We start from the raw sequence: 18166 nt of genomic DNA, 5'->3' as shown, positions 1-18166 counted from the left end.
ACATGAGACGTTTTGACGACAAAGATTTGATTGAATTGTTGCTATTTTCAGAAGCTCAAGTTGTAAGTAAAAGATTCAATATCTTTATAATTTAGATTCAATATCTTTATAATTTTTAATAATTAAACTTTAATAATTTTTATTTTTTAAAATTTTTATTTAGATACTTTATATATATATACATCTCTCTCTCTCTCTCTCTCTCTGTGAAATGATGGTATTACTGAATGCACTTTAACCTTGAAGGATTTTACAATAGAAATAATAATTACTTACTTTCTAAAATTATTTTTAACATATTTATCAAAGTTTTTCCTGAATGTCTGATTACTTATTAAACTATACTAACCTATTCGTCTTAGAAAAAAAAGGAGTAGGAAGATTGCACTTACTTCCAGTGTAACATTTATTATTTCTTACTTCATATATAATTCAAATGTGCATTTAAATGTAACATTAATTAATTAATTTATTTTTTCTTGTGCTACTTATGAATATTTTAGGAATTATAGTAAAAAGAATTTTTTCTGATAATTTACTTAATAATATCTTGTACCTCCAAAGCAAAAGTGCGAGAATATAAGGCATTACGATACCCCGCTTCCTTTTCCTGCTCCGCACGCCCCTCCCAAAACCAGCCCCACTTGCGCTCCGTCTCCAAGTCCTGTTCGCTCGATCCGATGATGGAAACGGCGGCTGCCGCTGGCGGAGGCGGCCCGGGCTACGCGGACTCCGTCGAATCCTCCCCGCGCTCCCGCGGGGGCGACTCGTGGGACGAGCCAGCCTTCCCCTCCGCTGCAGCTGGCCGCCTCCGGTTGATGTGCAGCTACGGCGGCCGAATCGTCCCCCGGCCCACCGACAAGTCTCTCTGCTACCTTGGCGGCGAGACCCGTATCGTCGTCGTCGACCGCCACTCCTCCCTCCCCGACCTCTCGGCCAAGCTCTCCCGAAACCTTCTCGGCGGCCGCCCCTTCTCCCTCAAGTACCAGCTCCCAAACGAGGATCTCGACTCGCTCATCTCGGTCGCCACTGACGAGGACCTCGACAACATGATCGAAGAGTACGACCGTATCCTCGCTGCTGCCGCCGGCGCTAGCGGTGGCTCCAACCGGTCCTCCCGCCTCCGGCTCTTCCTGTTCCCCTCTAAGAGTGAGTCGTCGCCTACGTCCTCGATCGGGTCGCTTCTGGATGACTCCAAGTCGGAGACTTGGTTCGTCGACGCGCTCAATAGTGCCATGGGCGGGATGGGGATCGACGGCCTCCCTCGCGGCCTCTCCTCCGACTCGGCCTCCGTCAATTGCCTCCTCGGCCTCGAGGACGACTCCTCCGTCCACTCCCATGGTGGCTCCGCAATCGCTTCGTCAGGTGTCGTCCGCGGCGGCGCTCACTCGGAGCTGCCCGAGCGTCTCGTCCTGTCGCGCCCAGACTCGTCCGGCAAGCTCGCCCGACACAGCCAGGACGTCCACTCCATCCCGGACTCGCCGATGCTCGACACTACTTCCTCCTTTGGGTCGGCCTCCTCCGTCCCTTCACTCTCCAATCTCCCGCCTATCCGTGTTCGCCCCGACGACCGCCCGTCCGATCCCCGGATCGCCGGTCTCGATGACCACTTCGCCCAGATGAACCTGTCATCCGGCACCGTGGCTGCCGGCGGCGGACAGAGGGCGGACGACAATTTTAAGGAGCCATCTTACGCTCCCGAGCTCCAACCCTCTCCGCCGATCCCCCCCTCTGCTTCCTCCGCTTCCACCTTGACCATCTCCCCCACCGAAAACCCTAGCAAAGCTTTCTCCTCTGATGACGAGAAGTCCGACCACGGCGGCGTCCGGAAGCCGCTGCAGCATCGTCCTCCGGACTTAACTCAGATCGAAGCGCTCTCGTACGATTCAGGTTCAAGGTATTGATCCTTCTCCAAACTACTCTGGACAAAAGCTATAAACTTTTGAAGGCTCTTACAGAAAAAAATTGCTCTTTTCTATTCATCTAGAACGATGTACTTGAATGCCACCTCTGATCCAAAACGAGAGCTCCCGGTCTCTTCCGATCCCAGCAATCGCGTCCCGATTCTGGCCACGGACGCTGCAGGTTACCAATTGCCCTCATTGCAACCAAAGCAATTCCACGAGCAACAGCTTCATCCCCAGTTTCATCATCAACAGCAGCAGCAGCAGCAGCAGCAGCAGTACATTCCAGCGAACCCCCACTACATCCACCACCCTGCTACCGGGGGTGTCATCCCCGTCCCGTCTTACTTCCCAGTTGCCACCCACACTATCCAGCAACCGCCGCAAGCCCACGCTTACGATCCCCAAATGCCCCTGTACTACTATCCTGTTCGGCAGACTCCATCATACGATTTGGCGGCAATGCAGCCCGGTTTGGGGGATCCCAATCTGATATCTTCAGCAGCAAAACCTGCCTTGCCGGTGCCTCGTGTCCCTGCCAAGCCTGAATTGCCTGCGAATTTGTATAGGACCAACGCCCCATCCCCTGCTACCGCATTGCAACCCCCGCTTATCCATGTCGCGGCGGACCAAGCCCACCCATATGCCACCGGCATGGGGTATCATGTGGTGCAGCCGCATCATATTTCTCAGTCCCCGGCAACGATGGTTAATTATGGTTATGACTTCGCTGGTGATCGTGCTCACCCTCAGATGTACTACTCTCAGGCCACTCCATTGCCCGTGAGCTCGGGTGTCGTGATCGCCGATGGGACGGCACCGGCTGATGCCAAGGCAACCAGAGCATCATGAACCCAAGTCGGGGAATTCTGGTAAAAGACGAGTGAAGAAGAAAGAAGAGGTTCCGATTGAGGTGAGGGAAGTTTTACGGTCTATTTACTATGAGTTACGTTATTTGTCTTTTGCTGATATGCCTCTGTCGTGATAGGAAGAGTCCCGTTCTTGTATCATCTTTGTCACAGGAGTTAGGGTTCATCCATGAACCCTGAGTCCACATAATCTTTGCACTTTGAGCAGATACGTACCATGTTGCTCTGGGATTGTTGCCTATTAATAAATCATACAGCAGTATTTGAATGCACTCCCACTGTGTCTCTGAGAATTCCATCCCTGCTCCAGAAGTAAAGAATGAGTGATGCTTTGCTCCAGAAGTAAAGAATTCCACGATGGACATCATCTGGACGGCAAGTAATTAATTCCCTGATTGGTCCCTGTTGTAGAAGAAAGCACCACCGGCCAGTAGATCCTCAGCCTGTGTCTACCTGTATCATTTCACTGGCAGTGACAGTGATGTAAGCTGGGTCATTCATTTCTTCTGACTGGATTGAGAACACAGAGAGGACCAGCCAACCTGGATCGCAGTGAGAGGCGGTGATGAGCCAGGGAGGTTCTGTGGTGGGTTTGATCTTTTTTGTTGCAGAACAAAAGGGCCAGTTGGCGTGCAGCACCGGTGGTACTTGTGAGATTCACGTGACATGGTCTTTCTTTCTTTAGCAGGAATTCCCCTGCCATCTCCTGTTGTGAAGACTCGCACATGAAGGGGTCTGCCCTGGTGAGCAGAGAGATGTGCAGAGTACGTACGTAGTTGTAGCTCCTAAGACTGTCTTGACCTGACTTGCCATAGATACTTTTTTTTGATGTGGGGTGATTGGCTTTGGATTCTCTTCGACCCAAGTGTCAGAGAAAAGACTTGTGATGCAGTGAACTTGTCACAGGCTAGTTTTTAGGTTGGCCAGCCATTGATACTGGAGAACGTCGCTTTATGTATTGACACGGGGAAACTTGAAAGTATCTCCGCCACACACACTATCACGCACTAAGTACATTTTAGACATAAATACTAAGGATTAATAATATGATACGAGATCCATTTCATTACATCTCAAAAGTCTAATATTTATTATAATAATAATAATAAAGTTACTTGCTATGAGCGTTTTTCTCCTCCTAAAGCAAACTCTTATACTTTAGAATGTGATGTAAGTGCAATTGATGATTTAATCCGACTCACTACAAGCTATTAAACTTTTGAATTGTCAAGTTGAGATACCTTGGCATGTAAATAGTATCATACAGGATTGTTAGTGTCGCTAAGTGGAGTGTTCTACGATATGATTGTAATTTTGATGAACAATTCCTAGTGGTGTTTCTTGTGTTTGGTGTGGTGACTCACCTAGTTACCCCTCCTAACATAACATAACATGATGACTTGAATTAATAATTTTTTTTATTAAATAAAAAAAGGTATTTATACCAAAGGACATGTATTGTTTTCTCCTTTATTATTACATTGTGCTTCTAAAAAATTTTAGAACAATAATATATATTTAGTAATATGTTGTTGAGTAGGATAGTCTTGAGCAAATCAGATGGTACAATATAAAATGATAGGAAGAATATCACAAATGACTGATAATACAACGAAAAATGTTAAACACAACCTACACAAGTTAGCAAATCATACATACACATACAACATCATATATGCATCATTATTGACAAACGGGATGCTCACATCTTTTAGGATGTCAAACTATCATAACGATTGACAGAGTGATGTCTTACAGGCTACAGTAATGACACATCTCCCCTATCCCTAAGCAGAAGACCTCCTGTTTGATGGTTCCTTGATCCCTCAAGTCTTCCAGCCATCCAAAGATAATCAATCACCTTATCAATATTGGCATTTTGCCCTCAATACGAAATCAACTGTCCCTCTATTTAGTATTATACATTAATCAGCATACTCATATCACATAAAATCATACATTAACATGTACATAAATATATTAATGACATAAGGCAAGATGTGGTGTCATCGTTAGACTCAATAAAGGTCAAAAGCCGGTGAATATTGCAAAGTAAGGGGTTTAATATGCAAGGAAGACAGATCAATCAGTTTTGATAAGTTTTATTATTATTTTAATTTCTCTTGTAGCATTTATATTTGCATTTGTAAGGGGTCTAAATCAACAATCTAAGGTTATTATGGTGTTTAATTTAGTTCAATAATCTCATTCTTATCATTTATATTTTTCTCTTTTTTTTTGCATTGCTGGTTTTTTTTTTTTTTTTAATGTATTTTACTAAAGTTTTCTTATTAGTAAAGTTTATTCTGGTTTTATTACTGCACATGCCACTAATCTAGCCCACTAGGTTCGGCGACCAAGCTGGCTGGCTCGAATCAATCAGGAGTCAGTTGGCTTCGATCATACGGGAGGATCGAGTTCAATCTGGGTGGGTTAGACCGCTGCAGGTCAAGGGTGCCTAGACTGGCCAAGCAAGGAGCCGTTTGATTGCACTCCGGTTTTCAGAGTATATTAATAACAAATAAAATATTTTGAAACATATCAATGACATAGGATGTATTTCGGAGCATATCAATAGCATATGAAATGTTACAGAGCATATCAATGGCATATAAAGCATTTCGAAGCATATCAAGAACGTATGAAATGTTTCGGAGTATATCAATAACAAATGAAACATTTCGGAATATATCAATGACGGATGAAATGCTTCAGAATATATCAATGACATATGAAGTATTTTGGAGCATATCAATGGCAAATGAAATATTTCAGAACATATCAATAGTAGATGAAATTTTTCAGAATATATCAATGGCATATGAAGTATTTCAGAGTATATTAAAGAACAAATACAAAATAGAAGCTCAAACATTGCATTTGACATTGCACACATTTCATTCTTATCCAAAACACATATATAAGTATATAAGCAAAGCTCTGGATACCATATCAAACAGATAAAAGGTTAAGTGGGATCCTAAATATAATCTCCCACGTTTGGGAGCGTCATCCATTCATGTTTGGATGAAGCCAGAGGAGGCTGACAGAGCATCGCGAGCTCTAAGCATATACCCTTTACCATTTCTGGCAAAGGTCTAGATAATCCCTTTACCATTTATGGCAAAGGTCCAAATAATCCTTTTACTATTTATAACAAAAGTCCAAATAATCCCACAAATACCAGAGTATAAAAGGGTATTGTGAATAATAAATTGGGACATATCAGAAACACATGTGAAACAACAGAATATATGTGCCTATACGAAACATTGCGATATAAATATGAACTTTACATAATAGATTCAGGTATACAAATAATTGAAGGATAAGATATACAAGAATTCAAAGCAATTATGTAAAGCTCAACTAAAGGAAGGATGTTGGCCGAAATCAATTTCCAAAGAGATAAAACAAGAATAGGCGGAATCGATTAAAGCTCAATTATGATAGAATTTGAGAGGCACGTTGAATGAATTATGTGGATAACTAATTATGCTCCAATTTACCCATAATAGGGATCATTCAAAAGATGTATCAATCTAGATTTAGATAAATTTAGTTTTGTATAAATTAGAGATTCCAACATTGAATTATCAATAGTTTCCAAAGGTTAGAGAACATTTTCTCTATTTTATAGAATTCATAGAGTTGATTTGAACAGATGAATCAATAGACATTTATGCTCCAAATCATTCAAATCAGATATACACAGAAAGATTTATGAGTTAGTTTCTGATAAATCATACTTTGTATAGATCAGTATTTTCAATAGAGAGTTATAAGCAACAGTGTTCTGAAAGGTCAAAACCGATAATCTCTATCTTACATATTTTATAGGGTTAATTAAAATAATAGTTTGGATAGGCAAATAGTCTCCAAATTTACCATTCTAAGTGTCAAAAGAAATATATATGAGTCTATTTCGGATAAATTTAGTTTTGCCCGAATCCAAAATCGGTATACAAAGTTATGGCTAGAACAATATAGAAAGGTCAAATCTTCAAAAAAAATTTCAGATTCACAGTTTTGTTCCCAAACGAAAGAAATATCATGTATGAAGCCAGAATCTTCCAAAATTTTCAGGATTAACATGAAATCAAAGATCAAGAGTTCTGTAGGAAGGGGTTAGAATACTTGCCTTAAACAAATTTGAGTCAAAAGGTGTGGAATTGATGTAAAATCTCCGGCCAAAGCAAAGCTTTTACTTTCTCTACTTCAATTCTTTTTCCTTCTCTTCTCAAACTTATTCTGTAGCTCTTGATTTTTCATTTAGTTTCTCCTTTAATTACTTAGGTTTAGCTAACATGAGAATTTACTAGGTGGCAAGCATGCATAAAAGAAGCCTATGTGTCATTCTTAGAACAAACATAGGTGGCATCCCCCTTAGGTTAGCTAGTGACACATGTCCTCCATTTTTTTTTTTTGTTAAAACTTAATATGAATCTTTCACAAATCATATCTAATTTCTAATATTTATATTTAGATCCCTATATTACAAATAAGATCTTAAATAATTTTTAAAAATGAGGGGTGTTATACTCTCCTCTCATTGAAAGAAAAATTTAGTCCTCTAAATTTGTCATACCTCCTTCGACGAAAAGTTGAGATCAAGATTGCTCCTGGATAGAGGCTATCAATGTCATTGATCTTTCTCTTTCCTCATAACATTCAAATTAAAATTTTTTTCTAATAACTTTCATTGTTCTGCTACCATTGGATCAGGCTCACTATGCTTCCGCTGTGCCACTTTGATTTGATATCCCCGATCAACCCTTTCATCTCACTTAATTAATCAAAAGTAGATGAAGTAGGAGGACTAAATGTCCTCGTCATCTTAGATTCCTAAAATGTATCAAAGAAAATTTTCATCGATCACTATAGTTCATTAGACCTCGATATATTTTGTACATCAAATATATCAAATATCTTAGAGATCCTCAAATCATGCTCTAGTACCACTCTATCACACCCCCCGAATTTATTATAGATCAACAATACATTTCACGATCTAATCATACATTCGAGAATACTAAGAAAACATTCAAGTCATTCGATGAATCATAAAATCTAAAACCAACTCACCGAGACAAGAACCACCTTATAAATCCACAAGTGTGGGATTCTATACAATCACAAAAACCAATATTTACGACGTGTCTATATCATTACACAAATTAACTTAACACTCCAAAATCCTAACATGAGAGGTCCTTTAAACTTTTACAAAACTCATAAGTTTAGATTTACCATCAACATTCCATTAGACATCAAGTGTACATATACAATAAAAACATATCATCTACTAAAGGTTTGCCCAAAGTCTTCTAGCTTTCCACTATCGTAGCTCAATTTAAATATTCTAGCGAGTGACAAGTTATCCTAAAAAATTTATATAGCAACAGGGTGAGCACATAGTGCTCAGCAAGTGACTAACATATCAATGACAAAAAAGGATAGTTCCAAAGAAAATAATGTACTAAATACAAGACAAGGATACAAGAGTTCATAGATAGTCGCTCAACGAATGCAGAATTACAATGTCAATTAATTCGAAGCATGTTTTGTTCATAACAAGGGAGTAAAGACTAATTGGAGCAAATCATTGATGTAATGAAACATTTTGGAACATATCAATAACAGATGAAATGCTTCAGAACATATCAATGGCATATGAAGCATTTTAGAGTATATCAATGGCATAGGAAGCATTTCAGAGCATATCAATGACATATGAAATGTTACGGAGCATATCAATAGCATATGAAGCATTTCAGAGCATATCAAGGATGTTTGAAATATTTTCGAGTATATCAATAACAAATAAAATATTTCGGAATATATCAATGACGGATGAAATACTTCGGAACATATCAATGGCATCTGAAGCATTTTGGAGTATATCAATGGCAGATGAAATATTTCGGAACATATCAATGATAGATGAAATGCTTCTGAATATATCAATGGTATATGATACATTTTGGAGTATATCAATGATATAAGAAGCATTTCGGAGCATATTAATAGCATATCAATGGCATATAAAGTATTTCGGAGCATATCAAAGATGTATGAAATGTTTTGGAGTATATCAATAACAAATGAAACATTTCGGAACATATCAATGATGGATGAAATGCTTCGAAACATATCAATGACATATGAAGCATTTTGGAGCATATCAATGGCAGATGAAATCTTTCGGAATATATCAATGGTAGACGAAATGCTTCGAAACATATCAATGACATATGAAGCATTTCCGAGCATATCAAAGAACAAATATGAAATAGAAGCTCAAACGTCGCATTTGAAGTTACACACATTTCATTCGTATCCAAAGCACATATAGAAGCATATACCCTTTACCATTTCTGGCAAAGGTCCAGATAATTCCTTTACCATTTCTGGTAAAGGTCCAAATAATCCCTTTACTATTTATAGCAAAGGTCCAAATAATCCCACAAACACTAGAGTACAAAAGGATATTGTGAACAATAAATTGGGTCATATCGAAAACACATGTGAAACAATGGAATGCATGTGCCTATACGGAACATTACAATACAAACATGAACTTTACATAATAGATTCAGGTATACAAATAATTGAAGGATAAGATATACAGAAATTCAAAGCAATAATGTAAAGCTCAACTGAAGTAAGGATATTGGCTGAAATCAATTTCTAAAGAGATGGAAACAAGAATAGGCAGAATCGATCAAAGCTCGATTCTGACAGAATTTGAGAGGCACATTGAATGAATTATTTAGATAATCAAGTATGCTCTAATTTGCCCAAAATAGGAATCATTTGAAAGATGTATCAATATAAATTTAGATAAATCAAGTTTGTATGAATTAAAGATTCCAACATTGAGTTATCAACAGTTTAGTAACCAAAGGTCAGAGAACATTATCTCTATTTTGTAGAATTCATAGAGTTGAGTTGAACAGATGAATCAATAGACATTTATACTCCAAATTATTTAAATTAGATATGCACAAAAAGATCTATGAGTTTAGTTTCTAATAAATTATACTTTGCATAGATCAGCATTTTTAACAGAGAGTTATAAACAACAAAGTACTGAAAGATCAAAACCAACGTCTCTATCTTATAGATTTTATAGGGTCAATTGAAATAATAGTTTAGATAGGGAAATAGTCTCTAAATTTACCATTCTAGGTGTCAAAAGAAAGATATATGAGTCTATTTTTGGATAAATTTAGTTTTGCTTGAATCCAAAATCAGTATAGAAAGTTATGGCTAGAATAATATAGAAAGGTCAAATCTTCAAAAAATTCTAGATTCACAGTTTTGTATCCAAACAAAAGAAATATTATGTATGAAGCCAAAATCTTCCAAAAATTTCGGGATTAAGATGAAATTAGAGATCAAGAGTTCCGTAGAAAGGGGTTAGAATACTTCCTTAAACAAATTTGAGTCCCAAAGGTATGGAATTGATGCAAAATCTCAAGCCAAAGTAAAGCTTTTTCTTTCTCTACTTCAATTTCTCTTCCCTCTCTTCTCAAACTTATGCTACAGCTCTTGAATTTTCATTTAGTTTCTCCTTTAATTACTTAGGTTTAGCTAATGTAAGAATTTACTAGGTGACAAGCATGCATGAAAGAAGCCTATGTGTCATTCTTAGAACAAACATAGGTGGCACCCTCCTTAGGTTAGCTAGTGACACATGTCCCCCACTTTTTTTTTGTTAAAACTTAATATGAATCTTTCACAAATCATATCCAATTTCTAATATTTATATTTAGGTCCCTATATTTTAAATAAGACCTTATAAAATTTTTAAAAATGAAGGGTGTTGCAATAACTTAGGCACATGACTGGTCGAGATTTATAACTCTAGCACATGCTTCACTATAGTGGGTCTCCCTTTTTTTTTATCTGCACACCTTGGGCTCATCTACTTCCAGCCTCACCATGGTGGGCCTTCTTTCCCCGATTTGCTCACATGGGTAGCTCCTAACAGGGCCTCTTGTGTGACTCCTCGCACTTTCCTGCCACTAGTGCCTCAACAGCAACATACTGGTTGGCCCGCTTGAGCATTTCGGGAATAGTCGCTGGTGGCCTCTTGACTAGCGATCGAAAGAACCTTGAAGGTCATAAGTATGCCAAGAACGCTTGCATAGCCAAAGAGGGGTGGGCATCTGGAACCCCTATGATCTCATTAGCGAAGCAAGTGACGAAGAGGGAGAGGGATTCGTCCTCCTTCTGCCTTAGTCCAAGTAGCAAGGTTGTGGATAGTTTAGGTTGCACACTGGCTAGGAAGTGAAGCTTGAGTTTCTTTGCAAGCTGATCAAAAGACGAGATCGAGGACGACCTCAATTAGCTATACCACATCCGAGCCGGGCCTCGAAGGGTGGTAGGAAATGCCTGACACATTAGGGCATCAGAAGTGTCGTATATGATCATCTGGGCTTGAAAGGTGGTGACATGCTCCGCTGGATCAAAGCCACCATCATAGGCGTCCAGCGTCAGGGATATACTTGTCCTGAATTTCTTGGGCAAAGGGAGACCCAACCGAGGTATTTTCCCTAAGCTCCTCAGATTTATGGAATTCCCTTCAAATCTCATCTAGGCATTGATTCACTAATCATAATTGGGCTCGAAACGAGTCTTCTACCAAGTCGGATGATAGGGTGTTGGCTTTGGGGAAGGTTGAGGTAGCGCGTTTGGGCACAGGGATGTTGTGCTCTACCATTGGCCTCGGGTGCCCTGATTGCTCCCCGGTTGGGGGGTGGGCATCTAGAGCAAAAGGTGGCTGGTCGATTAGAGTGGCATTGTGAGGTGTAGGGATGAGCATAGGTTGGATCATGGGCATCGACCGTGGGGGGAGAACCGTCTACTGAGCTAACTAGGGTATGAAGGGAGCGATGGTCTATTAGGATCAAGAGCGGCACTAAGAGGGGGGGGGGAAGGGGTGAATTAGTGTAGTAGAAAATTTTCTTCATTTCAAAAGTCTTTGTTTCGATTAAAATCGATTCCGACGAAAATGGTTTCGGTTAATGTGATTTGCAGTAATGTAAAATACACAAATGAAAAGCAAACCAGAATTTAGAGTGGTTCGACTAATGTGACCTACATCTACTTTTGTATTCCTCCTTTGACGAGGTCACTAGTGTCCACTAAAGGCCTTCCTTCAATAGGCAAAGACCCACCATCTTTTACAACTCTTTCTCCTTTTATTGGGTTTAGGAGACAACCCTTACAAGTCTTACTCCTCTTTCTTGGATGGTTACAAGGCTAAGAGATGAAGGAGGAGAACTCTTCTCACTTTTATAACACTTTAAAACTCAAGAACTCAAGATTATGCAAATGCTTTCGTGCTCTTTCATACAGAAAAGGGTGAGATTTTTATAGGCCCCAATGGCTTCAAAATTGGAGCCATAAAGTGTCTTATTCAGGATTTTCGGGAGACTGGCGGTACCACCGCTTGACACCTAACACTGGGCAGTACCACTGTTGACACTGGGCGGTACCACTGCTTAACACCTGACACTAGGTAGTACCACCACCTGATAGAGCTCGGAGACTGAGCTCTGGCGGTACCACCGCCTGACGGGGCGATACCATCACCCAGTCTGGACAGTACTGTTAGGAAAAGAGTCGGCACTAAGAGGGGGGGTGAATTAGTATAGCGATAAAAATTACATTGGTTTGAAAAACCTTCATACGGTAAAATCTGATTTCGACGAAAACCATTTCAGAAAGATCTTTAAATTGAAAGCATATAAAAGTGTAGTTGATGTAAAGCAAGGAAGATAGTTTGCAATTAAGATAAATAGCAAAATAGAAATATAAACTAATTTATAGTGCTTCGGTCATCATGACCTACATCCACTCCTCTGATTCCTCTTCCATCGAGGCCACCGGCATCCACTATCGATCTTCCTTTAATAGGCGAAGATCAACCTCCTTCTTACACCCCTCTTCTCCTTTAACCGGGTTTAGGAGACAACCCCTACAAGCACTCACTCTTTGTTAGAACCCTTACAGATTCTAAACTTGGGGTTAATCTCTTTAGGGGATTGGCCTCCTTGGAACTCTATAGGGGTTCCTCCCTCTAAGTTGCTGCTCAAAGGCTGCAGAAAAGATTCATCTATTGCTTATCAAAAGAGGAGGAATATATGGCTATTTATAGGGCTTCTAAACCCTAACTCCTAATAGGACTCCTACTCAAGACTCTTACTTCTAACCAACTCCTAATGAGACTCCTACTTAAGACTCCTATTCCTTTACAACTCCTAATTCTTCTTTAAGAAACAACCTCCTAACCCTAGCTGGCATCTTTACCTCTTTAATAGGGGTTGGTTTAGGTAGGTTTTACATGAATGTCCCTCTCAATTAGGACTCTCTGTTGAATCTCATGTTTTGATGATAAAACCACTTGATATGTGTTTATGATTTAATTTGCATTTTAAGTGACGCAGGATGCTTCGTTCAGGATGAGACAATTAAAGTAGAAAAATCATGTTGTGCTAGAGAAACATGTTAGAAGATTGGATGTCGAGCCGGTGGATCGGTTGACGTATCGATAGAAGGCTTCGGGTCATGGATTCGGGCATCGGGCCAAGAAGAGAAGGTATTGCGCCAAGGATATCGGAGTTGCGGAGTCAACTAGCCGATTTGGCAATAGGCCGCAAGAGAGGACGATGCGCCGAAGAATCAGACGAAGTGTCGAGGGACCAATGACATGTCGGACAACTTGATTAATTGCTTAGGAGTAATTGTCTAGATCGAACTTTTATTTTACATGTGCATGATTAACTACGATAGCTTGAAGACATAAAGCAAGTCTATCGGAGTCATGTTCGATGGGTGTTCGAGAGTCCGAAGATTCGTCGGAGATGTTGCCGGAACCAAACGAGAAGAAATCAGGGACTTGTTAGAGTTTTCGGAAGTCTGTCGAAGAGATCGTCGGAGGTTCACGGAGATCACTGAACAGGCTCAGCTACTCGCTGAACTCGCCACAAGATCGGGAGCCTGATGGGAGTCTGTCGGAAGAAATCCGAGGGTGTATCGGAAGTCCGCCGGAAGATCGCCAGAAAGCTCGTCGGAAGGAGACTTGACGCTTGTCGGTTGAAAACTTACTTAGGACTATGTTTTCAGTTGCATAGTTTGCATGTAATTAGTGTTAGGATTAAGGGATAATCATATATCTGGTTAGGGGCCAACCAGACCCGATATTACCTAGTTTGGGCTGGATTTGAAGCCCATCTAGTGACCCGTAGGACCGAGCGGTGGAACCGTCGGACTGGGCGATGGCACCACCTAGAACCTGAGGATCGGGCGGTGGTACCGTGGGACTGAGCGGTGGCACCACCCAGCACCCGAGAGGTCTGGCGGTGGCACCGCCGGACTGGGCGGTGGCACTGCACAGCATCCGAAAGGTCGGGCGGTGGCACTGCCAATAAACGGTCAATGTGATATTGACAGGCGGTGGCACCGCCAACTTCGGGAATCCAAGAGAATTCAAATTTGAAGCTCAAATTTGAATCCTCTTGGGGCCTATAAATACCCCTCAATTCTCAGTTGAGATTACAACTTTTTGAGAAGCAATAGATTGAGAAAAAAGCCTTAGCAAAGTCTTTAGCAAGTCTTATTTTCAATTGCTTGAGTGTTCACTTCCTTCTTTCTCTTTGAAAATTTGTAAGAGTGTGAACCACTTGTAAAAAGTTATAAGAGGGATATTTGTCCTTCCCCTTTAAAGTGATTTGCTAGTGGAAGTTGGGAGCCTCATAGAAGAAGGCTTCGCAAGTGGACGTAGATCATTTGACCGAACCACTTTAAATTGGTATGTTCCTTGAATGTGTGAGTACTTACCTTTCTGAAATTGTTATTTACATTGCAGCAAGCTTTCATTTTCATCTTCTCACTTTACTAAAGTTACTGTCGAATCGAAATCTCCTTGCATTTACGAATTCATTTTCAAACTTACAAGTTTTAATTTGCTGCACTAATTCACCCCCCCCTCTTAGTGCCGCTCCGATCCTAATAATTGGTATCAGAGGCATGGTTTTCCACTTTGGTTTAACACCCAAATAGAAATGGCTCTTTACGACTTTCAAGAGGGTCACTCTCTCATTCGTCCTCCCTTTATCAATGGAACAGACTATACTTGTTGGAAAACTCGAATGAGAGTTTTCTTACTTTCGTTGAATCTCGAGCTTTGGAATATTATCGAAAATGGATTTCAAAAATCTTCTCTTCCAATGAGTGAATGGGATGAATCGGAGAAGAAAGTTTTTGCTTTAAACACAAAGGCTATGAATGCCTTATATTGTGCACTTGATAAAAATGAATTTAATCGCGTTTCGATTTGTGATTCACCTTTTGATATTTGGAGAACTCTTGAGGTCACTCATGAAGGCACTAGCCGAGTGAAAGAGTCCAAAATCAATATTCTTATGCACTCTTACGAACTTTTCTGAATGAAACCAAGTGAGTCCATCAAAGACATGTACATCTGTTTCACGGATGTCATCAATGGACTAAAAACTCTTAGTAAAAATTTTTCTAACTTTGAACTAGTAACTAAAATCTTAAGATCCCTTCCAAAAAGTTGGGATCCAAAAGTTATGACCTTTCAAGAGGCCAAGGACTTTAAAACATTTCCTCTCGAAGAACTAATTGGATCTTTAATGACCTACAAAATGAATAATGTGATAAAAAGGGAACTCGAGAACAACTTTCCAAAGGACAGGAAGGATTTGGGATATAGAACACATGAAGACTATTCGAGCATAAGCTCAAGTGATGATGAACTTAAACTATAAATGAAATAAAAATTAAAAAGCAAAAAGAACGAAACTACTTGCTTTAAACGCAAGAAGAAGAATACAAATTGGAATGAATCGAGCTCCTCCGAAGATGATGAGAAAATTAAGAAAGGCGAGGTGGCAAACTACGCCTTAACCGCTTTCAACGATGAGGTAATCGAAATCCCCCTAATTTATTTCAAAATTACATAATGCTTTTCATAATACACTTCTTTTTGTAATTTAGTTTTGAATCATTTTTTTTAAAATTAAATGTTCGAAAATAAAAATGCAAAAATATGATCATGCTCGTAATCTTGAAAATGACAATGAAAATTGCATGTTCTATGTTAATGCAATAAAATATTAGATATAAATCTAATACTTGTACACCTAGTAAGATTAATCTTATGAGAAGCAAGAATGTGTATTTTGATGATTTCCATATTGATTTTCAATGACGATGCATGACTTTTGAATGGAAGGCTTGATGATTTTTTATGAACCTTGTTTTTTGTTTTCAAACATGATGTATGGTTTTGACATAAGAACAAAATTTGAGCATGTTAATATAAAGTCAATCATATAAATTAAAATTAAATAAGTTTTAGTTATCTATAAGAATCATTCAAAATTATGTTCAATGAAACCAATGCAATAAAGTTGTAATGAAAATATTAAAATTTTGATACCATGATTTGATAATTTTATGTATGAGATTTTAAAAGTTATACATGATGATTTTTTGTGTTTTATTGATCTTGATGGTTTCTATAATGAAACTTATTTTTTGATCTTAAACGATTGATGATATATATATTTTTTGGCATAAAAAGGACAAAGGCATGCTTATATGAAGTAACTAAATAGATAAAAGTATTTTCTTGAAAATGATTTTGATTTGATGATTTGAACTTGAATGAGCTTTATCTCGATTTTTTGAGATTTATAACTTGAGATTTACTCTATAAAAATCGAGATCTTTTATCGTCAATGTTTCTTTTTAGCATCTACTATCCAAATGAATCATGATTGGTATCATTGCTATATTTCTTCTTATCGTGTGCACTAAAGAGAAAATTTTCCTAAATGAATCGTGATTTTTTGGAACCACAATTCTTATTATGATTCATAATGAATTGAAAAATTTTATATGCTTGAATTAATATCTTGTTCTCCTATAAGATTGAATGAATTTTATCTATATCATGATCTCCTAAGATTTTCCTTTGATTATTTAAGAGGAGATTTTTCAAAAGAAAACGTGTCTTTTGGTATTATCTTTTCATGATATGATTTTTATGCAATTACTTATATTTATGAAATATTTATTTCATCACCAAAATTCTCTTGATATTTTGAATGTGATGAAATGAAATAATGCATGAAATACAAATGATAAGTTAATGATCATGCATGATAGGATGTAATGAATTTTGACATTTAGATACCATCATTTGAATAGCTATGATCATGTTGCCAAAATGATATATTATGAATGCTTGAATATCATGTATGATATGCCCATAGTGATGATTGAGTTATTTGTATCATACATGAAAAATGAAAGGTATAGTTTTGAAATTGTGCATGTTCGAATTTGAAAATATGATGATGCATAATAATGAAATTGTGTAATGAAAATATTAAACATTTTGAAACCATGTTTTAGTGTCATGCACAATGATCATGCTTAATAAATTTTGAAATTATGCATGATGAATCTTGCGATTTACGAATTATTGATTTTTACCATAATAAAAGTGCCTTATTGATCTTTGTTGTAATAAATCTCATACTTTCGATTTGAAACATGATACATGTTTTTATTTGGCATACATGAAATAAAATCATATGAATTGAAATAACTAAAAAGAGAAAAATATTTTTCCTTAAAAAATTATTTTCTCTATCTTATTGATCTTGATGATTATTATGATAAATCTATGTATACTATTTTGAATCTCTTGAAAGTAATGTTGAGATTTTGATGAATTTGACGACTTGAATTTGAATGAGTTTGCATTCAAATTATGATCTTGATTTCTTGGATTTACTACTTGAGATTCTTTTTTAATCATAATCTCTTCTTTGTACACCTACAATTTTTATTATTTATAAAAAGAAGAGATTTGATAAAATAAATCATATCTTTTGTAATTCAAGAGGTCTTATCTTTCATGACATGACGCCATTGGATTTATGGCTTATATGTCTTGAAATAATTGAAATATTTTACACTATTTTGTTCTTTCTTTATTCTTTCTTGTTTACAATGATAAAATGAAAAAAGTTATAATCATGCGTGGTATGATACAATTTGACAAATTAATACCATCATGATATGAAATATTTATGATCTGTAATGATGCATGCAATACTTGTGCTTTCTAATTATGATATGATGTATTGCATATGATGTAAATCATGATTTAAAATGCTATGAGTTTTTGCTAAAATGATGTATGTTGATTTAATGCTTTGTGTCATGAATGCTCTAAATGATAAATGTTTGGTATCATGATCAAAATATTGATAAATAGTTAAAAATTTTAGTATCATGTATGATATGCTCATAATGTTAATTGATTTATTCAATATCGTGCAT

At 38.0% G+C, this 18166-nt stretch overlaps 1 protein-coding gene across 1 annotated transcript; it reads left to right on the top strand.

Moving 5' to 3' along the window:
- Positions 1–592: 592 nt before the first annotated feature.
- On the top strand, positions 593–3045 carry LOC135626252 (leucine-rich repeat extensin-like protein 2). Its single transcript, XM_065131433.1, has 2 exons — positions 593–1897; positions 1988–3045. The coding sequence occupies exons 1-2, from the start codon at positions 681–683 to the stop codon at positions 2754–2756; spliced, it is 1986 nt and encodes a 661-aa protein (XP_064987505.1). The 5' UTR covers positions 593–680; the 3' UTR covers positions 2757–3045.
- The last annotated feature ends 15121 nt before the right edge of the window (positions 3046–18166 follow it).

The sequence above is a fragment of the Musa acuminata genome, chromosome BXJ2-11 (assembly GCF_036884655.1).
Source record: "Musa acuminata AAA Group cultivar baxijiao chromosome BXJ2-11, Cavendish_Baxijiao_AAA, whole genome shotgun sequence".
NCBI classification, from domain to species: Eukaryota; Viridiplantae; Streptophyta; class Magnoliopsida; order Zingiberales; family Musaceae; genus Musa; species Musa acuminata.
The sequence above is the reverse complement of the archived record's forward strand: the minus strand, read 5'-3'. Positions and strand labels throughout refer to the sequence as shown.

What these genes read in the sequence shown, in the direction of transcription:
- LOC135626252 (XM_065131433.1), top strand. Translation starts at nt 681, where the DNA reads ATGATGGAAACGGCGGCTGCCGCTGGCGGAGGCGGCCCGGGCTACGCG. An exon ending in TCGTACGATTCAGGTTCAAG is followed by an intron (nt 1,898 to 1,987) that starts GTATTGATCCTT and finishes CTATTCATCTAG; the next exon opens with AACGATGTACTTGAATGCCA.